Source organism: Parastagonospora nodorum (assembly GCF_000146915.1).
Source record: "Parastagonospora nodorum SN15 chromosome Unknown scaffold_3, whole genome shotgun sequence".
NCBI classification, from domain to species: Eukaryota; Fungi; Ascomycota; class Dothideomycetes; order Pleosporales; family Phaeosphaeriaceae; genus Parastagonospora; species Parastagonospora nodorum.
Genome location: NW_001884551.1, coordinates 338,465 through 360,961, shown reverse-complemented (window position 1 = coordinate 360,961; position 22,497 = coordinate 338,465). Strand labels below are relative to the sequence as shown.

At 53.4% G+C, this 22,497-nt stretch overlaps 7 protein-coding genes across 7 annotated transcripts; 3 read left to right on the top strand and 4 right to left on the bottom strand.

The window, feature by feature from the left end:
• Positions 1-47: 47 nt before the first annotated feature.
• SNOG_02009 (hypothetical protein) lies at positions 48-1,159 on the bottom strand (the record flags this gene model as incomplete). Its single annotated transcript, XM_001792575.1, has 2 exons — positions 48-1,057; positions 1,114-1,159. 2 exons carry the CDS (start codon positions 1,157-1,159, stop codon positions 48-50), a joined length of 1,056 nt encoding a protein of 351 aa, XP_001792627.1.
• A 1,359-nt stretch (positions 1,160-2,518) lies between these two features.
• On the bottom strand, positions 2,519-4,851 carry SNOG_02008 (hypothetical protein; the record flags this gene model as incomplete). Its single annotated transcript, XM_001792574.1, has 6 exons — positions 2,519-2,676; positions 2,731-3,630; positions 3,683-4,352; positions 4,408-4,634; positions 4,685-4,769; positions 4,819-4,851. 6 exons carry the CDS (start codon positions 4,849-4,851, stop codon positions 2,519-2,521), a joined length of 2,073 nt encoding a protein of 690 aa, XP_001792626.1.
• Positions 4,852-5,657: 806 nt separating this feature from the next.
• Positions 5,658-7,728, bottom strand: SNOG_02007 (hypothetical protein; the record flags this gene model as incomplete). Its single annotated transcript, XM_001792573.1, is given in 4 exon segments — positions 5,658-6,068; positions 6,118-6,544; positions 6,561-7,248; positions 7,287-7,728. 4 exon segments carry the CDS (start codon positions 7,726-7,728, stop codon positions 5,658-5,660), a joined length of 1,968 nt encoding a protein of 655 aa, XP_001792625.1.
• An 887-nt stretch (positions 7,729-8,615) lies between these two features.
• On the top strand, positions 8,616-14,198 carry SNOG_02006 (hypothetical protein; the record flags this gene model as incomplete). The annotated part of the gene is made up of 8 exons (XM_001792572.1): positions 8,616-8,913; positions 8,975-9,141; positions 9,190-10,365; positions 11,197-11,320; positions 11,654-12,584; positions 12,635-13,157; positions 13,214-13,357; positions 13,440-14,198. The coding sequence occupies 8 exons, from the start codon at positions 8,616-8,618 to the stop codon at positions 14,196-14,198; spliced, it is 4,122 nt and encodes a 1,373-aa protein (XP_001792624.1).
• Positions 14,199-15,061: 863 nt separating this feature from the next.
• On the top strand, positions 15,062-17,821 carry SNOG_02004 (hypothetical protein; the record flags this gene model as incomplete). The annotated part of the gene is made up of 1 exon (XM_001792571.1): positions 15,062-17,821. One exon carries the CDS (start codon positions 15,062-15,064, stop codon positions 17,819-17,821), a length of 2,760 nt encoding a protein of 919 aa, XP_001792623.1.
• A 298-nt stretch (positions 17,822-18,119) lies between these two features.
• On the bottom strand, positions 18,120-19,171 carry SNOG_02003 (hypothetical protein). The gene is made up of 3 exons (XM_001792570.1): positions 19,127-19,171; positions 18,757-18,937; positions 18,120-18,502 (listed from the first exon to the last, which is right to left on the bottom strand). Exons 2-3 carry the CDS (start codon positions 18,887-18,889, stop codon positions 18,243-18,245), a joined length of 393 nt encoding a protein of 130 aa, XP_001792622.1. The 5' UTR covers positions 18,890-18,937; positions 19,127-19,171; the 3' UTR covers positions 18,120-18,242.
• A 378-nt stretch (positions 19,172-19,549) lies between these two features.
• On the top strand, positions 19,550-22,183 carry SNOG_02002 (hypothetical protein; the record flags this gene model as incomplete). The annotated part of the gene is made up of 3 exons (XM_001792569.1): positions 19,550-20,145; positions 20,203-20,397; positions 20,782-22,183. 3 exons carry the CDS (start codon positions 19,550-19,552, stop codon positions 22,181-22,183), a joined length of 2,193 nt encoding a protein of 730 aa, XP_001792621.1.
• Positions 22,184-22,497: the final 314 nt, after the last annotated feature.

The following is a 22,497-nucleotide window of genomic DNA, read 5'->3' as shown; positions in this document are numbered from 1 at the left end:
GTAACTCTAGATACTTCGCTCCAGAACAATAGCTAGGAGGAAATCATCTAAGCCCTCTTGGGCTGCTCAGCGGCCTTTGCCTGCTCCTCTTGAGCCTTCTTGGCCTCGTCGGCAGCCTTCTTCTGCTCCTCCTCTGCCTTCTTGGCCTGCTCGTCAGCGGCCTTTGCCTGCTCTTCCTGTGCCTTCTTGGCCTCCTCTTCGGCCTTCTTTGCCTGTTCCTCTTCAGCCTTCTTGGCCTCCTCTTCAGCCTTCTGTGCCTCCTGGTCCTTAGCCTGATCCTGGCCTTGCTCCTGCTGCTGAGCATCCTTGAGAGCCTGAGCCTCCTGCTTGGCGATCTCAGCGTTCAGCTGAATGTCGGCGGCATCGTTGTCGTTCTTCTGGAGGTCCTGGATGTTCTGCTCCCAGATACCGCCGAGGGCCGCAGCCGGGTCCTCGGCAACAGCGCTCCAGGTGGGCTTAGCACCGAAGAGCTGCACGCCCTGGGTCTTGGTGGGGATGTCGTTGCGGACGGCGCCGGTGGCACCAGCAATGCCGTTGAACTGGCCAATGTTCTGGAAGGCGTTGTTGCCCAGGATGTCCTGTGCAATCAGCTTGCGGCTGTCGAAGACCATAACGGTCTGGGTCTCGCGCGCGCCGCGGTTGGCGACGACGACGCTCTGGGCAAAGATCTCCTGCTGGATCTGGTTGCCGCGGCCGTCGTCGATGGCGATCTGGATCTCTTGGACGACAAGCATGACGGTGGTGACGTCGCGGAACTGGTTCTGGAAGTTGGACTTGCGGAACAGGTTGTTCATGTCGTTGCTGAAGCCGTTGTTGACCTGATCGACGACGAGGACCTGGTTAACTTGCTGGACGATCTGCTGTTGGCGACCGTTGTCGATGATCTGGAGGTTCTCTTGCTGGATCTGGATGATCTGCTGCTGCTCGTTGAAGTTGTTGAAGCCATCGGCGAAGTTGAAGCCGTCGCCCTTGAAGCCGTTGAGTACAGCGCCATTGAAGCCATCACCAAAGATGTTGCTCTGACGCTTGGAGACGGGAGCAGAGATGGGCTTTGCAGCTGTGGAGTGTTGTTAATGTCTAATCCCAAGCTCAAGAAGTGGAGGAAGGACTTACCAGCGATGGTCGCAAGGGCGAGAGTGGCGAAGTACTTGAGAGACATCTTGTAAAGAGTGTTTGTGGGGTTGTCCAGTTAATACGGAAAGGAGTGAATTAGTGAGTAGGATTAAACGTCGCAGACGTGTGGTTAATTAAATTTGAAGGAGAGTGTTAAGCAGACTATCAAAGTCGCGAAGAGAAGAGAATGTATTAGACTGGTGAAGAGAAGAGAGTGTGGGATGAGGATGCAATTGGAGGCTTCCCATCAGCAGCATATATACAAATTCTAGATGCTTGGGCACCACCAGTACCAAGAGACTGCTCGGTATTTGCCCCTGTATTGCCGTTGTCACATCACACTACGCGACCTGTCATGCCCACGGCGCACTTCCACCCGCAACGCCAAGCGGGGTGATGTGCCAGCCAAGAAGTGCTTGAATCTATGTGCCTTGCAGACTGAGGCGTAGTTAAGAGCCTCAGGATAGCGGATGCCCAGTATCCGAGGCGTCTGCCAAGAGGTGAATGTCGTGGAGGTGGCGTCGATCATGCCGGGCAACCGAGACACACATGGTTGTGGAGACATCCGAACGAGCCGGTGCTCGCTTTGAGACAGTGCGACTCATGAATCGTTGCGGAGGAGCCTATTTTCGTATTGCAGCGGTCTGCAAAGAGCAGGGTCATCGTGGTAGCTCAACGTTCTTCTCCATGAACGCAATCTCTCGAGTCGAGGCTCTGTACAAGTATCAGGATGATCATGCTTGGCCTGGTTTTGTCATGATGGAAACGCTGCAGCTTCCAAAGCCCTTCTGTTGCACAAGCAACTTACGCCATCGACCGGGACTCATCACGGTGTCCTTGTACTATACCATCACATCACGTATATGTCCTCGTACATGAGACGGCTCTGATTCTACTCCTTGATTGTATTCGAGGTGGCGTTCTTGATGAATGACTTCTGGTGTTGACTTGGCTGGCGAGACGGTTCTGAAACCATGCACGTGTTGAAGAGAACATCCAGCGAACACCCGGTCTTGAACGTTCCCCACTTTAGGTATATGACCATGCGTTAAGCAATGCAGATCATCTCGGAAGACGATGGTTCCCCGGTCAGTCACTCTTGGTGATGCAGATCTTTCATCTCATAAATTGCACAGGAGCGCTCACGATGAGACAACTTTCGGGCTTGTCAAGATGCAAAGCCACCGAAGACTGGCGCAAGATGCTAGGCGTGATCAAGTTATGAAGCATTTACACAATTCCTATATCCTGTCCGGTGTGGCCAAGGCGCTCCACCTCGTTCAATATTGAGGCGCCCACAAGTCTCCCAAACGCCATTCGCAGATGCAGCGCGCTCGCTAAAAGCGGGTGAATTATACATTTCGCCAAATACTCCAAGCCGCGGTAAATAGTTAAAAGAAACCGTCTACTCCTCGTCCGAGTCAGTGTCAGTGTCAGTCTCGCTCTCAGATTCGGCATCGCCCTCGGTGTCACTGCCGTCACTGGAGTCGTCCTTGACCTGCTTTCGCTTCTTTGGAGGAGCGCCTCCGGTCTTCAGTTGTTGCATTTGACCTGCGATGGAATCTATTATCAGGTCAGCCATGATTTTGTACTCTTTAGAACGGGAGTCAAACGTACCATCTTCTGGCTCGCTAATCTCCTCTTCCTCTTCGACCTCTTCAGCTTTGCTGGCATCCTCGACCACTAGCGTGACCTCCATCTTGGTGTCCATACCGATGTAACTATCACAGACCACATGCATGACAAAAGTATAGCTACCGGCTTGCGGTGGTGCGCCGAACTGCATCTTCAATGTCTGCACGTTGAACGTGGGTTTACCACTGACGTCCACAATAGGCTTATCGAACGTAGAGAATGTGAAGGGGGGTACTGCAATGCGGCCTTGCTTGCTGTCAGCCAGGAAAACATGCCACCTCGGCGCGTGGTCACGAGCGAAGTATGGCGCATGTGTGAGGGCAGGCTGAATGGGCTTCTCTCCGGAGCGATCGTTCTTGCGACCAGTGATAGCCGCAACATCACCTTCCTCAGGGTCAATGTCCAACAGGTCCTTCGGGTTGATCTCTGGTAGGTCTGTCGCGGCTGGGGGGACGAATCGGCACTTGAGTACAAATTGCACCAGACTGCTTGGAGTTACGAAGCGCTCTCCAACAACCTTGAAGAAGGCCTTCTCAATATTGAGGACAGGAATTTGCGAGGCCACAGACATGGCAGTGTTGTACTGGGCTTGCGAGAGAAGTCCTGATTCGACCACGCGGGCTTTTCGCTGCGATTCGGGCAAGCGCATGAATTCTTGTATGGTCAGATGTGTACGTGACCGCTCCGCCTCGGCTGCGCTAGCAACTGTTGGTGTGAAGTATGGAAGTTGCTCGAGCGGAGATGCGCCGGGTCGGAGAGCCTGAATGATGTTCTGTGAGGTATGGTATGCAGAGACGACAGCGCCGGTGCTGCCATATGCGAGCGAAATGGCAGTATAAGCTTCGTTCAACCGGAGTGCGATTGGCGCTACCTCGAACTTTTCTGTGCGATCATTAGCAAAACAACATAGATAACCTGGATTGATATATCATACCATCATTCAGAGTCTCGTCGTCAAGCTCAACGCGTCCAAGGTACGCCCAAAGTAGTGCAAGGACCTTGCGTCTGCGGCTGTCTTCCATGTCGTCAAGCTTTTGTCGTTCCTTTCTTGCGATAGCTTTCGAAAGAGGCGAATCCGGATCAGAAAGGATCTTTTGCTCCAGCTTCGATAGTCCGTTTTCCGCTTTGTGGCCATCAAGCACCTCATTGAACTCTTCTCCTGTGCTGAGCGCGCCTATCACACCAGACTCTCCCTGTTCGTTGTCGTACTCTCGGAAGATCTTGCCAGCACTAGCGACAAGCACCTTTTCCTTTGTCAACCTCTGTGTGCCATACCACCACTTTCCAACCGTATACGGCAGAATGACCCCGAGTGCGAGCGCGTAGATGAGCAGGACGTATTTTCCGGCACCCTCAGTCACGATCCACTTGGGTAGCGCGATACCAATGCTGAAGCTCTGCTTGCCGTCCGGGTGGCCATACTGAAGGAAGTTGTTGCGAATCTCCTCGTCGGTGAGGGCCTTGAAAGCTTTGGTGACATCTACCCATTTGTCATTGATCGACTGAATGGTAATGTTCTTCTCGGGATCCTCGCGAGCTTTGTCAGGATGTAAAGTCAGGGAAAGCCTGCGGTAACGGCTCTTGATCGCTTTCTCATCCGCAGTCTGTCACAGTTAGATGTGATTGCGCGCCAAATTGCATAGCTTGGCTTGAACTTACCGAGGGGATGCCCAAAACGGAATATGGGTCCCAGATATCTGGTGTCAACCGCGCAGTGACAAGGATAAGGTAGACCATGGCAGCGTTGAGTGTCCATCCTACCACCATGAGAAGACCCCGCTTTAGCCTCCTTTCGAGCCGCTTCTGCTTCTTGCGCTGTCCTTGTATGAGATCGGCATGTTCGGGGACGAATTCGGACTCTATCCGCGTTCCAGTGTTCTCGAGCTCTGGCTACTGTTAATGATTGAGTGCAGGATAGGTCGCCACGGATGCGCACCTTTGCTTGGCCTCAGGAATGAGATTGTGGTGGGGACAGTGACGAGTGTGGTGACTGTGAGGATGAAGAAGGGGAAGAATTGTCCCTGTCATGGGTTAGCAGCGCGTCGTTGTTGCGGACGCGTGGCAGCGCACCTGTTCGTCGTAGTTGTAGTCGGTCCCGGACATGGTGGGCAAGTGTCCTTTGAATGCGGTTTGGAGATGTGTCTAAGGAGCGACGAAAGGAAATATTACTTTAGTCGTGCAAAAGGCGCATGCACTGTAGGACAAGAAGGCAGTCTTAGACCTGTGGCATGTCTGGCAAGATGCGGGGAATCTCAAAGAAAGTCGTGGTCAAATAAGTCTGGGTTCCGACCACTGTGTTCTTTCCTGGGTTACGGCCACTCTAAGATTGGAAGCCACACCTGTGGCTAGTGGCCTTGGCGGCGCTGCCCCGGGCATGTCTGTGATCAAAGCTACGTCACCCTCAACTTTCGCTATATTCACATTTCACTGTAACTTATATGCTGTTGGGTTGCAGTGAAGGCCAGACATAGTCAATGCAGTAAGACAATAATGCTACAAAAGTCAAAGATTGCAGTAAATAAGTTGAGGGAACTGCGAAATAATGCTGCGCATAACTACAGTACATTTTCCTAAGATACACATACAGGTATTTACAGCAGCCGGGTGGGGACATGTAGCTTCCATGTGTCAATTCAAATAATTTTCTTCCGAGGCTAAGTAGTGTTTCCCCAAAGCACCTCCAATGCATTGCTCTATGCGCCGTGAACAAGAGCTGCATGTGAAGCACTCTGTCCATTAATTGCTACACCAGCATATATCTACATGGGATAAAAGAACCCGCGACAGGGTCGTGTGTGGTAGGAAATGGCACTGGCATCGAAATGCCCACGTGCTCACAATCTTGAGTATGTGCGAAGGTGTATCTCAAGTGCTCGCGACTGAGGCCGGATTCACCCGGAAAGTGCCTCCTAGCCGGTTGGCTCGGGCGTGCTTTGAGATGGACTTTGTACCGCATCCAGGGGTGCAGCGTGTAATGCTGGCTTCTCCGCGCGCTTCATGGTCCCATTCCTTCGCTTCTCAATCGCACCCTTCACCCAATCGGCCACCTCCTGGTCGAATACCGCATCGATGGGCTCCGGCAGTCCTTTGTCACCTGCAGCCTCACCAGCATCCGCCTCCGTCGCCGCAACCACTTCATCCTCATCTTCCTCCGTGATTGTTTCGGGTTTAGCCAGCGGTGCCAACCACGCATGTTGGAGCAACATGGCGTATGTCGGTCGAAGGTTCGGGATCTTGTGCAAGCAGCCTCGCACAAAGTTTCGTGCCGCGTCAGAGTAGCCCTCTGGAGGTAGATCCGGAGGCTCACCGTCGACGATCGCCTGCACGAAATTAGTACGATGTGAGTCGGGAAGACTAGCAAATACTCACACTCAGTTGACTGAAAATGTTATTGTATGTCTCTGGCGGGTACGGATAGCAGCCGAGTGCGCACTCAATGATAGTGAGGCCGAGACTCCAGATGTCACTCTGTACGCTATAGGTGCCACCTCCAGGGTTCGCGCCTGCTTGGGCGATACCACCTGACGAGATTCGCTCGGGTGCCATGTAACTCTGACAACCGATGTTTGTTTTGGCTATACTGGCCACCAAATTTCCACTCACACCAAAATCGCAAATTTTGATTTGGCCCTTGGTGTTCATCAGGATGTTCGTAGGCTTTACGTCTCGATGGATGATGTTGTGCTCGTCCTTTAGCGATTTCAGACCTTGGGTTGTTGCCAAAGTAATTTTGCGTAGAACACCCTCGGGCACACCATCGCCATAAAGTTTGTCTATTGATCCTCCGGTCCATGAACTCCATGCAGATATACACTGCTCCTTCTTGGAAGAAGGCGCCATAAAAGTCGACAATGTAAGGTGATACACAGCGGTGGAGAACGTCCAACTCCATGATGATAGCAGCAAATTTGGAGTCGTCCAGCTCGAGCCGTACTTCCTTCATTGCCATGACGATGCCCGTTCCAGGGCCCGCCGGCTTTGCCGTCGTCGGGCTGGCCTCCTCATCGAAACCGGACCGTGATGGCGAGCCTGGCGCAGCCTTGTTGCCCGCCAAACCCTGGCCTGGCTTTCGCATCCGCGGTCTGCTGTGCCGGACCTTGTAGACTGTGCCGTAATTGCCCTTGCCAAGCTCGTCAAGGGTGTCGACTTCGTCTAACGAAATGCTGAATGAGGTGCCACTTGCGAATTGCACGCCTTCCGAGTTCAGGACGGCCTTGCCTGCAAATGTGAGACTGCCAGTCTTGGTGTCCAGGTACTCGGAATATTTGTCCATCATAGTCTCAGGCTTCTTTGGTGCGTCGTCTGCGGTGCCACCGTTCATTTGAGAGAGTGTCATCTTCGGCCTGCCCTTCTTGCCAGCAGGAGCGGGGGTTGCGGCAGGTGCGGCGCCTGGCAGACCACCGAGCCGCGGTGCTCCACGCTTTTCTGCCAGAGAGGGCTTCGGGGGGCCGCCCACGCGAGGAACAGCAGGCGCAGACTGGAAGCCGCCAGGGATACCAGATGCGCCCTAGAGGAGGCCTGAAGCCTTGCAGGTATACCCGCCCAGGGACTGCCGCCAGGGGACATGGGGCCCCGTTGATCCAGGGCTCTGGGGCAATGGCCCTCTTCCAGGTGCGCCATTGGGAGGTGCGCCTTGACGGCCCGAGATGCACTGCTTGTATCCTGGTCCAAGATGTCTTGTGAGACATTGAGGCCACTGCCACGACTAGAGATGGTGGGGGCGTTCGGTGGACGGGGGTTTCTTGCTGCGTTGATGTTGCCCAGAGGTGTGGAGGAGTAGGTCATGTTCGCCGTGGCGCCAGAGGTAGAGACGGTGCGGGGGACGGGGCGGTCGGCGGAGAGGGCTGCGTGCGCGGCATTGGCGGACGGGGGGCTCGAGGAGGCGGCGGGAGAGGATGGAGAGGGAGATCCAAAGGCAGTGTCTGAGTCGTACTCGGCATCGGGGGTGGTGCCGTCGGGGGTTGTTACGGGAGAGGCCATGGTGGAAGTGAGCGTACTGCAGCCTTGGGCTCTGCGGGGTCGCGATGTAGGAGCAAGACGGGCAGAAAAGAAAAAGGAATAGACGCAGGTGAATGCAGGTCAAAGGTGTGATGCACCTCTGCTCCACGAGCCGTTGCTAGTGGGGTTATCGTGGAGAAAGAGAGGTGTGGGTAGTGACGTCGACGGGCGTTTGGCGTGTGGGAGCTCTGATTTCACGGTGATGTCGACTAGCACGGCAGCACAAACGACACGGCATACAGGGGGTGCGCGAGGGAGAGCTAGAAAAGAACAAGTATTGCGGGCGCAGGATGCTGGACTGGCAGAGCAGAAAAGCCTGTATTTTTGCGACGGCCAAGGTGCTGTAAGCGGTTTTGAGCGAGCCTCGATGCGGCGGTCGCTGTCCCCAGAGCAAGACACGCGAGGAAGACGCGGGACTGCCACAGGAATTCCTCATCTGCCCGTTAGTGAGGTGCAGCGGCGTGATTGAGTGCTCGCGTAGCCTGTCCTCGCTCGTTCCGCGGCGAGAACAAGACCCAAAGCGGTGCAGCCCTAGCGCCTCGTCGCAATAGGGCCATTGATGAGCATTTGTGGCTCAGATATGTCCATGGAGCTTGATCGATACGCAGTTGCGCCGGGTGCTTGGCTTTGTTGACTGCAGGGCTGCCAGCCATTGCTTTTCCGCCGCAACTTTATTTACCACAGCCCCCGTCGCAATGGCCGCGCCGGCGCTCTCTTAAACTTGCCCTGCGCTGCTGTGACGTCGATCACTTGTGATTCGAAACGACATTTGAAGACAGTGCGTGCTTCACGATAGCCCCAAACATTTTCTCGACGGCCGCTCCTGCTCCCGCCAAACCACGACGGGCGACAGACGCCAGGCATCAACTATGCCTTTCTTCTCCAGCCCACAGGCCCTTCGCCTGCGCGACCTCCAGCAGACGTCCACCAACTTCGTCGCGATGAGCGCGCAATCATACGACTACGGCGGCAATGGCTTCATGGGCGCTTTCAAGAAGACGCACAGCGCGCACCCGGATTTCGCCAACCTCACCTTGCTGGTCTTTGAGGCGGTTATGGAAGTCGTCTGCGTGAGCTTGCCAGGCTACATCGTCGCACGCATGGGGCAATTCGACGCCGAGAACCAGAAGTTCCTCGCCAACTTGAATACACAGCTGTTCACTCCTTGTCACGATGAGAGGGGGGCTCTCGAGATGCACCACGCGAACCATACTAACCAAACAACCAGTCTTTACGAAGCTGGCCTCGCAGCTGACAGCCGATAAGCTATCCGACCTTGCCGTCATCCCCATCATCTTTGTCGTACAAACACTCGTATCCTATATCGCCGCCATTCTGGTGTCCAGAGTATGCGGTTTCAAGAAACGCGCTTCCAATTTTCTCATCGCCATGGCTGTACGATGCAACGCCCGCATGCTCAAAATTCTCAGCTAATTGCCCCAGGTCTTTGGCAACTCCAATTCACTACCCATCTCTCTCGTTATCTCGCTCTCGAAAACGCTATCAGGTCTCCATTGGGACAAAGTCCCAGGTGACAACGACAACGAAGTCGCTGCGCGTGGCATCCTATACCTGCTCATTTTCCAGCAACTCGGACAGCTAGTACGCTGGACGTGGGGGTTCAATGTACTCCTCGCACCCGCCACCTCATACTCGGAAGAAGATGGAGGAAAGAGCAGCGCTTTGGAAAACGGCGAATATGATGACGATGAGGCCCAGCACCTCTTGAGTGATTCGCAATCTGGTTACTATTCGGGAGATGTTACGAGCTACGAAACGTCACCGGACATCAGCGACTCTGGTTCCATCTCCGATCGTGAGGATGTTCAAGCCGACTCTTACTTTGCTACGCCAACAAACGGGAATGTTGTCGTTCCAGGGAACGGTGTCGTTAATGATCAGCCCAACGGCAACCTCGTGAACGGACATGCGAATGACTCCAAGCCATACAAAGACTCTGAAATTCCAAAAGGCATCAAGGGTTGGCCGAAGCGAACACGAAATGCTGTGCACAACGTTTCCACCTCCATCTCTAGGGCATTTTCTTGGTTCGGGCGCAGTATTTTCCAATCCTTGCCCAAATGGCTCCAGCAAATTCTATCGAAGATCTACAGAGGATTAGCCCGCTTCCTCAGCGGCTTGTGGGCTTTCATGAATCCGCCTCTATGGGCTATGCTGGTCGCTATCATTGTTGCATCGGTGCCGCAATTGCAGCACTTATTCTTCAGTCCAGGGTCCTTTGTTAGCAACTCAGTTACACGAGCTGTCAATCAAAGCGGGCAGGTAGCCGTTCCCTTGATTCTTGTGGTCTTAGGTGCTAACCTAGCACGCAACACATTACCCAAGGAGGACCCACACGCAATAGAAGACCCGAAGATGGAGAGGACACTCGTCATTGCGTCTTTGGTGAGTCGCATGCTCATTCCCACACTCCTCATGGCGCCGATGTTGGCTTTGACCGCAAAGTACGTCCCTGTCAGCATTCTGGACGACCCCATCTTCATTATCGTTTGTTTCCTCCTTAGCGGTGCTCCAACGGCACTCCAGCTCGCGCAAATCTGCCAGATCAACAATGTCTACATGGGAGCCATGTCGAGGATTCTTTTCCAGAGTTATGTCGTATGGATCCTGCCATCCACATTGTTGTTGGTTATGCTGGCTCTCGAGACTGTAGAATGGGCACAGGCAGTCTAATTTCTCGATGGTAGCACACCGTCAACACATTGTACTATTACCCTGGTGGATCGATAAGCTTGGATTTCATTGTAGCATTGCAGCGCGGCGTTGGGCACATGGTTGGACCCTGTATTTTCCTATAGCCTCGTAAAGGCCTACGGCGTCTTTGCGCGAAGATTCGTCGTACATAGATCACAATACCAAAATCACCTCGTTATCACGCGCCGTCCTCAAGAGTTCCTTTTGCCAATCACAGTCTAGGCTCAGTCCATCCAGTAGCCAGCCGTCTACAACTGGCTACCCCGTTATCAGCAGCGTCTTCTTTCAGGTTTGTGCTGTTTAGCGTCGAGGCCTGACGTAGCCCGCCAAGTCACTTGCGCCACGCCCAAATAACGGAGGCAGGTGCGACCAAGCAGAAACACAAGACCGCGGAGACTTACCATCGAGCGGGAAAATTTGCAGTCCTCATTCCTTTACCTGAAGATATTCAACTGTGTATACAGCTGTTTCTCTGAACTACATACCCTGCAGCTGCAACACCCTAACCGCCAATCGACTTGGCACGTGGACCCTTGGCTCGCGTACTCTTGCTAGCGTCCACCTGGTTACAAGCCTGGCCACTTGGATCACATGTCCACGCCTACTTCAAACACAACTCTTCAAACCCACACTTCGGGACGGCGATTTTCACACTTCATATTTCGGTTGCGCAGCAGGTCTAATCTCGCACAGCTTACACAGCTCCAAGGATCGTCAGCACCATTTCAGTCCTAGCCTACAATGGCGAGCTCTAATGAGGGGTCCGCGCCGGGAGGCAGCACCAATCGAAGTGAGCGCCCCGAGCTGGCAAGGAATATTACCGTGGATGATAGCACGTCACCGCGCTCAGCTGCAAAAGGTACGTTGCTCCTCTACCATGGCCTCCGATTGCACATATGCATGACCGAAACACCCCGCATTCTGTACAACCTGCAATTGGTTGAACGACGGACGATGCAGCCTGTTTGTCTCCAAAGACATCTTGGGAGACCGCATGTCTGATCCAATGTGTTATGTACTTGTCTTGACGAGTTACTCTTGACACTCGCAAGCAAGCCACATAAAGCGTGCAAATCCATTAGCATATGGTGTGCTACCCCTATTGAGCAATATGACTTCGTGATCCGCACAGCCCATCCCATTGCACCAAGATCCTCCATTGTCGAACAACTGCTTATACGTTCCCACACAGTGGTCACTTTCCCTGACGAGAGCATCTCACCACTCATCATTGGAAAGAACAAAGATCTTGAGCAGAAGGACTATCTTGATCTCGACAAGACCGCACGCCAGTATACTTCCAGTCTGAGCCGCAAAAGGCTCTCCGGCAGGCCATCTATTGAGCACCTGCCATCTTACAAGTCTCAGAGCCACGATGGCAATCCTTCTCTTTCTTCTCTTCTTTCAGACAGTTCTGCAGACGGTCATCACCACCATGATGGTCTTTTGAAGCAAGTCAGTGCTTGGATCAAACATGAACGAGCAAGGCGCACGGCACGAAAAGCCAAGCGAAAGGGCTCTGCCAAAGTTGAGCATGAAGACCATGAATCTACTCAAGATGTCGCCGAAAGCGTCGTAGAAACTACCAAGACTCGAGGAAGAAGTGGATCTCAATCATCCGACGGATCAGTTGCTCTCGATCAGCTAGCAAACATCTTGGAGAAAACATTGGCTATCAAGCCTGCTGACACGAAGAGGAAGTATGCTCATGTCCGTAAGCTCTCGACAGGCTTGAAGCGTCACTCTCTAGTCACGGCAGACTCAGATTACTTCGAGTCTGTAGATCAGCTTGTTCCAAACTGTGAAGCCATCCTTGACAATTCGAAAACAATGGCGTACACTACCGACACCCCAGAGCTCGAGCCAGTCACTGAGAAGTCTGCCAAGAAAGCACGCAAAGAGAAAGAAGCATGGGACACGTTCAAGTTTGAGATTCTACGCATCGCGCATACACTACGACTGAAGGGCTGGCGGAGAGTACCATTGGATCTCAGCGAGCAGATGGACGTACAGAGGCTGAGCGGCGCATTGACGAATGCTGTCTACGTTGTCTCGCCGCCTAAAGACCTTCCTTCGCAAGCTGAGGGTGCAGATGGTGTCCCCAAGCCCAAAAACCCGCCGCCGTAAGTTTGACATATATGTATAAAGTCTCACGTGTTTTAACGAGGTACAGCAAGCTTCTGCTCCGCATTTACGGCCCACAGGTAGAGCATCTTATCGACAGAGAATCCGAGCTCAAGATCCTGCAACGTCTTGCACGCAAGCGCATCGGCCCACGTCTGCTCGGCACGTTCACAAATGGACGTTTCGAGGAATTCCTCCATGCAAAGGCACTCACTGCGAAGGAACTGCGCGAGGTCGATACCTCGAAGCAGATTGCGAAGCGTATGCGTGAGCTCCACGAAGGCATTGATCTTCTCAGGGAAGAGCGAGAGGCTGGGCCCTTCGTATGGCAGAATTGGGACAAGTGGGTCCAACGTTGTGAGCAGGTCGTGACATGGCTTGACCAGCAAATCAAGGATAGCGACCCGGAATCAATCCGAAACCCAGCAGACAAGTGGAAGAAGAGGGGACTGGTGTGTGGCGTGGAGTGGCCTGTCTTCCGAGCAACTGTCGAGAAGTACAGGAAGTGGCTCGAGGAGCAATACGGTGGCATCGAAAAGATCAACGAGCGACTGGTGTTTGCACATAACGATGTAAGTCATCTGCGAGTGAATTTTGTGAATGTGACAGCTGATTGGTCACGCTCTAGACGCAATATGGAAACATCCTCCGCATGGTCCCAGAGGGCGAATCACCTCTCTTGTTGCCAGCAAACAAGCACAAGCAGCTCGTGGTCATTGATTTCGAATACGCAAACGCTAATTTACCTGGTCTTGAGTTTGCCAACCACTTTGTAGGCCTCTCCTCAACTTGACACCGGCTGCTTATATATAGAACTCTTTATCATATGTAGAACAGCGCTGACGATAGCCTAGACCGAGTGGGCATATAATTACCATGATCCTGACTACTCATGGCGATGCAACACCAAGTACTACCCAACGCTTGAGGAGCAGCATCGATTCATATGCTCCTACCTGCTGCACACACCTGCATACCGAGCACCTGGAGGTTCCGCTTCAAACCCATCCACTCCGCATCTTGGACCGCTCCCTACATCTGGTAGCACCACTGCACTCACTGCCACTGCTGCACCCAACACAATCTCGGAATTCATGCTTGACTCCCGTGCACCGCCTGGGGAGAAGTACTCCGAGCAAGAGGCTCAACGTGAGCGCCAGACAGAGGAAGAGGCTAAGCGTCTGATGGCTGAGACCAAGCTCTGGCGTCTTGCCAACTCGGCAATGTGGGTAGCCTGGGGCATCGTGCAAGCCCACGTCCCTGGTTTGCCCGACTTCGACGCAGAAGAGAAGCGCGCCAGCGGCAACGAGAACGCGGCGGGGCTTGATGGAGCAACGACCGAGATGCGCGCAGAGGCAGAGGCAGAGGCAGAAGAAGAGAAGAAGGCAGGAAGCGTGAGTAAAGAGAAAGTGGGAGAGACAGAAATTGCAAACATTGGAGCTGAACAAGATGCTGACATTTACAAATCACAGGATGAGGAGGAGTTCGACTACCTCGCGTATGCGCAGGATCGCGCCATGTTCTTGTGGGGCGATGCCATACGTATGGGTATAGTCAAGGCTGAGGAGTTGCCCGCGGAATTGAGGGCCAGAGTTAGGACGGTGGAATACTAGGGGCTGAAGGAAGTGAAGTTCATACAAATGTCTTCAACAGTAGAGATGTGAATCCGACATTGATTGTCTGGTCTTAATCCCAACAGTGGGATGCTAGATACTACTCGAAATCACAATCTGTAACATAGCGGCCGTCGGCTTGATTCGATTCGACTCCCTTCGAAGGGTGACGCGTGCGCGCCCTGCTTGAAACAGTAAAGCAGGACCAAATATGATTTCACTTTAACGTGATATTGAAGCACCCTGCACTGTCAAGTGATTTCCATGTTGTTCCACTACAACATGATATTGAAGCACACCCCACAATCAAATGATTTCCATGTTATTCTGTGACCTGTGAGCCTTGCGCAGTACCCTTGAATGTATTTTTCATCAGGCTGGACATCCGCTACTGCTTGCAGCCCAAGGCCGTGTAGTATTGCCGGTGAAGATGCTCCATAATGGGCATACTAACGGCCACGTCGCGCGCCCCATTGTGAACACTGGACGCTGACTCGATGCCTGATGTTGGTCGAGATGGACCCTGGACTAGGTCGCTGCCGTATCCGTCATAGTGGGGCGACAACGTCACTGGTTCGCGGCCCAGTTTCGGGAACGTGCTCGAAAGTTCCAACAGGGCAGAAGTCACGACAGGCTACGAGAAAGCTCAAGATCTAACTGGTCACTGCCTGAGTCTTCGAGAATCAAGTCTTTGAGGGTATATTAAATCCTCGAGGCTGCCTTGACGTCGTCACTTTTGCTTCTCAGAGATACCCAGTACACTAATACTGTACACACTGCACAACACAATACCCCACCATAGACTCACGCTACCACAACAGCATTGGCTCAACCATTCCACACGGCCGTAGTCACTAATCATAATGACTTCGTTCGACGCCTATACGGACCGCGCAGCCAAGGCGCTGGCCGACAGCTTCGAGCTGGCCAAGGGCTATGCACACTCACAACTCACACCCATCCACCTCTCAGTGTCGCTGATAGATCCGCCGAAGGACCTCGCAAACCAAATCGACGTTCCCCCACCGCCGCTATTCAAGCAGGTCCTCGAACGCGCAAATGGCGACGCACAACTATTCGAGCGCTCTCTCAAGAAGGCATTGGTACGGTTACCAAGCCAAGATCCTCCGCCAGAGCGCACGTCGCCCTCACCTGCTATGGCCAAGGTCCTCCGTGCGGCTGAAGACTTGAGCAAGACACAGAAGGACAGCTTCATCGCCGTCGACCACCTCATCATGGCACTCTGCCAGGACGCGTCGATACAACGATGTCTCGCCGAATCCAACGTCCCAAACACTAAGCAGATCGACAACGCCATCCAGGCACTCCGAGGAACCAAGCGGGTAGACTCAAAGACGGCAGATGCAGAGGAGGCCAACGAGAATCTCAAGAAGTTCACAATAGACATGACGGCAATGGCACGAGAAGGCAAGATTGACCCGGTCATTGGCAGAGAAGAGGAGACTCGACGAGTTGTCCGAATTCTGTGCAGACGAACCAAGAACAACCCTGTTCTCATTGGAGAGCCCGGTGTCGGTAAGACTACAGTTGTCGAGGGTCTTGCCCGCCGCATCGTCGACGCAGACGTGCCAGCCAACCTGGCCGCCTGTAAGCTGCTCTCTTTGGATGTTGGTGCCCTGGTCGCCGGCAGCAAATACCGTGGAGAGTTCGAAGAGCGCATGAAGGGTGTCCTGAAAGAGATTGAGGAGTCCAAGGAGATGATAGTATTGTTCGTGGACGAAATCCATCTGCTCATGGGTGCTGGTTCTTCCGGAGAAGGTGGCATGGATGCTGCCAACTTGCTCAAGCCCATGTTGGCTCGTGGACAGCTCCACTGTATCGGTGCGACAACGCTCGGCGAATACAGGAAATACATAGAGAAGGACCAGGCTTTCGAGCGACGATTTCAGCAGGTCCTTGTCAAGGAGCCGTCGATTCCTGAGACCATCTCCATCCTTCGTGGTCTCAAGGAGCGATACGAAACCCATCACGGAGTCAATATCATGGACGGAGCTATTGTCTCCGCCGCTACATTGGCTGCTCGGTACCTCACACAGCGTCGTCTTCCCGATTCAGCTGTCGATCTCATCGACGAGGCTGCTGCAGCCGTTCGAGTCAGCCGAGAGTCACAGCCAGAGGCCTTGGACAACCTCGAGCGCCGTCACCGACAGCTGCAAATCGAAATCCACGCTCTATCTCGTGAGAAGGATGAAGCTTCGCAGCAGCGTCTGAAGGAAGCACGAGCAGAAGCTGCTAACATTGAGGAGGAGCTCAGACCACTTCGCGAAATGTACGAGAAGGAGAAGGGCCGCAGCAAGGAGATCCAAGAGCAGAAGCAGAAACTCGACGGTCTTAAGACCAAGCTCGCCGAGGCAGAGCGTATGCGCGACATCCAGACAGCCTCTGATCTCAAATACTACGCCATCCCTGACGTCGAGCAACGCATTCATGACCTCGAGAAGGACAAGGCCAAGGCAGATGCTGAGATGTATGCTCACAGTGCTGGTGACAATCAAGGATTCCTCAGCGACAATGTCGGTCCAGATCAGATCAACGAGATTGTAGCACGCTGGACCGGTATCCCAGTCACGCGACTCAAGACCACCGAGAAGGACAAGCTGCTCAACATGGAGCGCCACCTCGGTGCCATTGTCGTTGGCCAGAAGGAAGCTGTACAGTCTGTCTCCAACGCTATCCGCCTTCAGCGTTCTGGTCTCGCCAACCCTAACCAGCCACCTTCCTTCCTCTTCTGCGGTCCATCAGGTACCGGTAAGACGCTTCTCACCAAGGCGCTCGCCGAGTTCCTCTTCGACGACCCCAAGGCCATGATCCGCTTCGACATGTCCGAATATCAAGAGCGCCACTCCCTCAGCAGGATGATCGGAGCACCACCCGGCTACGTCGGCCACGACGCGGGCGGCCAGCTCACCGAAGCCCTCCGTCGCAAACCCTTCTCCATCCTGCTCTTCGACGAAGTCGAAAAGGCCGCCAAGGAAGTCCTCACCGTCCTTCTCCAGCTCATGGACGATGGCCGCATCACCGACGGCCAAGGCAGAATCGTCGACGCAAAGAATTGCATCGTCGTCATGACATCCAACCTCGGCGCCGAGCACTTATCCCGCCCCAACGCGCCCGATGGCAAGATCGATCCCACCACCAGGGAACTTGTCATGGGCGCCCTGCGCAACTATTTCCTGCCTGAGTTCCTCAATCGTATCTCCTCCACTGTCATCTTCAACCGCCTCACCAAGCGCGAGATCCGCAGCATCGTCGACGTTCGCCTTGCGGAGATCCAGAAACGGCTGCAGGCTAACGGGCGCAATGTGCGTATTGAAATGACCAATGAGGTGCGTGATTATCTGGGCTCCGCTGGATACAGTCCTGCGTATGGAGCTAGGCCGCTTGCGCGCTTGATCGAGAAGGAGGTGTTGAACCGCATGGCGGTGCTCATCCTCCGCGGCGCGATCAAGGATGGAGAAGTTGCGCGCGTGGTGCTGGATGATGGACATATTCTCGTCTTGCCGAATCATTCGGACTCGGAGGAGGATTCAGATATGTATGATGAAAGCGATGCGGCGGCGGAATTGGATGCCGATGATATGGATGAGGATCTGTATGATTAGATGGGCAGTAAGGAGATGCATCGTTAAGCATGGAGTTTTGGGCGTTTGATGGATATAGGGATGAATGAGTTATGAATGATGGATGAAATGCAAAACGGTAGATGCTGAGTAGGCGTTTTGGGTCGGTGTGATTTGAGTAACATGGCATCTGTGTATATAGTAATGAACAACTACATATACCTACACTTGAGCCCCCTCGTGTTGTGTGACAGCCGGCAAACCCATATGGGTGGCTTGCTTTTAGATTAGCATGGTCAAGCGAGACATCACAATGGCACCGCAAGTCATCCAAAGTGTCGTGAAATGTCATGAGCTTTTTGTCATTTCTTCGTCTATCGTCGCTATGACGGCCATCATAGGCAGGAACGTAGCCTGCCTAAGCCGGGGTATATGCATCCCACCTCATCATATTCCGCGCAACCTAGTAGAAGAAACCGAGAATCTTTCCAGCAACGTGCTTCCTGCGGGCCTCCTCGTGGTCCATGATGCCGGCCGAGGTGGTGAGGACAATGTAACCGAATTGACGCGAGGGCAGCAGCTTGACGACCCACTTCTCCATGTCGCGGAGCTGGACGTTGTAGCGGGGCGAGATGACACCGGTCTTGTTGATGCGGCCGTTGAGCTGGATGATGATCTTGCCGTTGCGGTGGTCGTCGACCTCCTCGAACTCGCCAATGTAGCCTGGTGGACAGAATTAGTATATGTTGCGGCCAAATAAACATCAGACATCATGGAAGGGTTCCGAAGACGTGTAAGTTGTACGCAGGAAATTCAATGTATCGGACACTTAAAGGACAAAGATCGTGTAACGCGAAATCATTGTCTAGTTATCAGCCCGAAGAGCAGCGCATATACCGCGCGCTTGGTGGAAGAACAGAAGGGTAGGGATGGGAAGGACGTTGGAACTGTGAGAGAGGAGAGAGATTTGGACATACCGTGACGCTGCATGACAGTCAAGAACTTGACAATGACCTTGGAGGACGGGCGGATCAGGACCTGGCGCTTGCCAGCCTTCTCGGCGTTGTTGATAGCATTGAGGCAATCGTTGAGGACGGAAGTCTTGACCATTTTGGCGGTTGTCTAAGATTCTCAATGGCTGAGTAGCAACTGAGGTATCTGCAAAAAAAAGTTGGTTAGCCTCCAGATGGCCAGAGCGTGGAGAGTGCCCTCAGTGCGCGTGCAGACATGAGGGTTCTTCAGCTCTTGTCGCAACGGAGGGAGCAGTGTCGCAGCGTCATCCGCAAGGATGCGTGCGATTGCTCCTCCTGGCTCTCTGCAGGGCACTCGGCGGCGGAGTAGACATACCTCGTGGATGTGCGGGTGGGTTGGCGGAAGAGGATGGAGGCGTGCAAAGTTCGAGATTTGAGAGTCGCGAAATTGCCCGTGGGTTTCTCGCCTAGCGGTGCTTGGCAGGAGCGGACCCTGGCGCGCTGCTGCACCGACCTCGCAGAGCACGCGCCAGCCTAGAACACCACCTCGAAGCACTTCAGATGTTGATATACCTTTTTCTGCTGCGCATATCGTGCCTAGACCGCCGACCGGAGAGGTTATAGGTGATGTCCAGCGATATGGATGAGCGTGGTCTCTGTCACGCGTGCACGTGGAGGCATGGGCGACTAACCATTCTAGTCATGACGTAGCATTCATTCGCCCCCAGTATCACTTACTCCCGCGCATACTATTTCCTAGTGTTGTAGTCACTCGAAGTATACATCTCACGATACCATCATGTCTGAAGCTTGTTGCACTTGCGCGGCGCTGTTGTCGTCGATACCACCAACATACGATGAGAAGACGGAAAAGCCAACACAGTTCGAGCGCCGTTTGGAATGCTGCGGTCGCGCTATATGCGCTCGATGCCTGACCGACAATCCTCGATTTGTGGACTACTGTCCATTCTGCCAGATAGCAACCGGACCATCACCGCTACCGCCACAAGGTCTCAGCGAGCCTCCTACATACTCGCCACCAGACGAGCAAGCAGATGATGAACTTCCAGCATACTCGGCCCACAACTCACTACAGCCGCCACCAGAGAAACCGACGAGCAGCTCAGAAAATGCGCCCGATGTGCTACACTTCGTCGACCCGAACAACGACACCATAAGCTCGCTGTCACTGAGATATGGCGTGCCCGCCGATGCACTGCGCCGAACGAACAAGATGTACGCAGACCATCTATTGGCAGCGCGGAGGACGATCTTGATACCCGGGGAGTTCTACAAAGGCGGAGTTAGTCTTAGTCCGCGGCCGCTCGAGGGCGAAGAGGAGGAGATGAAGAAGACCAAGCTGCGCAAGTTTATGGTTACTTGCAAGGTCTCGGAGTAGGAACTACCCTTGAAAGATCGATGTTCATGAAAGACATGCTGACTGGAAGGCAGATACGATGTTGCTCTCCTGTACCTCGAACAAGCAAACTACAACCTTGAGCAAGCGACTTCGGCATACAAAGCGGACGAGAAATGGGAGCAAGACCATCCTCTACAGGCTGCGAAACAAGGAAAGGCGAAGGCATCACCAAGTACAGGACGGCGGAAGTGGGGCTTTGGAGGGGGACTCGCGGGCCAGCTATCATAGCATGTCCTCGGGTCGGCACTCGAATCTTACGAGGGCACTTCCGGGCCAGTATACATGGTGCCAAATCAGCTGGAAGCTCTCCATGTCAAATACATGTATCAATAGGTAGGAATTTTGTAATGTCGCCGGCACACTTCGCACCACTGTTTTCCATCATACAGCACTTGAACTCTCCTGCGGACAAATACAACTTACTCAAAGCATGGTGACTGACGATTATTGAGACCTGAACATATTGAGCACATATTACTGATTTGAACCAGGCCACCCACCACTGGAGCCGGACTCGATACTCTCTGCCCAACACGTCGGCTATTCGAGTCGCAAACAACCTCGGCCACCCTTCGAGTACGAGCAAATTACACACTAAATAACACTGTTAGCAATGCTCGCGTGACAAAGACCCAGACAATTCAAAGCCGGAGTAAAACCACTGGAGCTTCTTCGGTCATCGAGCTCGGAGCGACGCGCGAGAACGGCAGAATCTTTATCGACAAGCTTTCTAACAAGCGATACTACGAGATTCATCCTTCAAAGTATCCCTCTAACCTCGCCCCACTCCCAGATTGGAGGAAGCCCAAGAAGACCGAACACCTCTTCAGGAAAGCAAGTGAGAAGGTCGTCTTGAAGTCACTCACGGGAACCAACATTTCGCCAATCGACACCCAGGTCTCATCGAGAAAAGGATGTAGCTTTGTCACCAGCTACTCCTTCAAAGACACCAAGGAGGGTGAGACCACGGCAATATATGCTCCAGGCAATCCTCCGTTATACAAGAAGCCGCACAAGGACGAATTTCCCATCGAGATCCCAACCGACAAGGGTCAATACTACATCGATGAGCACGCCGGTCGCTGTCCCGGGTATCAGTATCTACCAATGCTCCTGTCTATACTCGTCACGAACCCTAACTTCCGCTTCGACAAGCAGAAGATCAACGTGGTTGTGAACCGATCAAGCCTGGAACAATTGATCAAGTTTATTAAGGGCGCCCCAGACCAGCCCTACCACCTCGAGCTCACAATTGAGGGTGACACTCTCTTCATCGGCAAAAAGGGAAGCTTCAAGGGCTCGTCTGCCAAGGGCTCGTGTGGTCGGAACTTCGAGAAGTGGCTCACGACAGAAGACCCAGACCTCGAGAACGCAACTGGACACCACTGCTTCATCAAGTACCAGTTCGGCGACTTGGTCATGATCGTCCGGTTTGAAGTCGACGCCTACATCGCTGAGGAGGACGTTCCAGAGGACGCTGACCTCCCTCCATGTCACTACCCCGACGTCCCAGAACCTGCTCTTCCCGCAGTTGAGCTCGAGCATTCACTTTGCACTGTCATTCCCAAGGGCACGCTCGTCAAGCAAGAACAGCTCAAGGAGCTCAAGAGCGGCGTCCAGAAGCGACCACTCCAGGAGCTGTGGTTTGGCCGCACACCGAACATTTTGGTCGGCGGCAAGGGCCAGTACAACGAAGAGGACGGAGGTTATGCCACTTATGTCTGGCAACGGTTCAAAGACGAGTACGTTACTCAGAAGGGCGACAAGGACTTCGAGGACTGGGAGCAGGATCAGCAAGGGAAGAATGCTCAGGCGCCCAACGAGTACTTGGAGAGGCTGGCAAAGCTTCTACATAAGCTCATCGAGACGACCAACGAGGCGAAGGATCGCTCGGCGGTGCTGGTCTGTATGGGTGTTGTCAAGACGCTCGACGTATATGAGGCGAAGGAGCGGATCGAGGTGGCGCCCAAGGACATCATTGCCAAGTTCTGGAGCAAGGATAGTGAAAGATGAACTAAATGTTGAGGGGTTTGAAGACGGTTGCTGGAGGTTTGCGTTTGCTCTTTCATTTGTTCAGCATAGCTTGCGTTATATACCCCCTTGGAATTCGGAGCTGACACACCAGCACATAGAGCATGTAGTGACACTTTGTCACCTGCTCTTCATAGCCAGCAGTTGTTGAACAAAATCACTGGCACGTCCTCAATAACCATTTTACAAAAAAAAAGGTCTATTTACCTTTTGTGTACTGCGAATATATCAAATGTGAATCTCCGAAATACCTTTTTGCATCACGACTAACATCCGTTACCTCGGGCATGTAAATA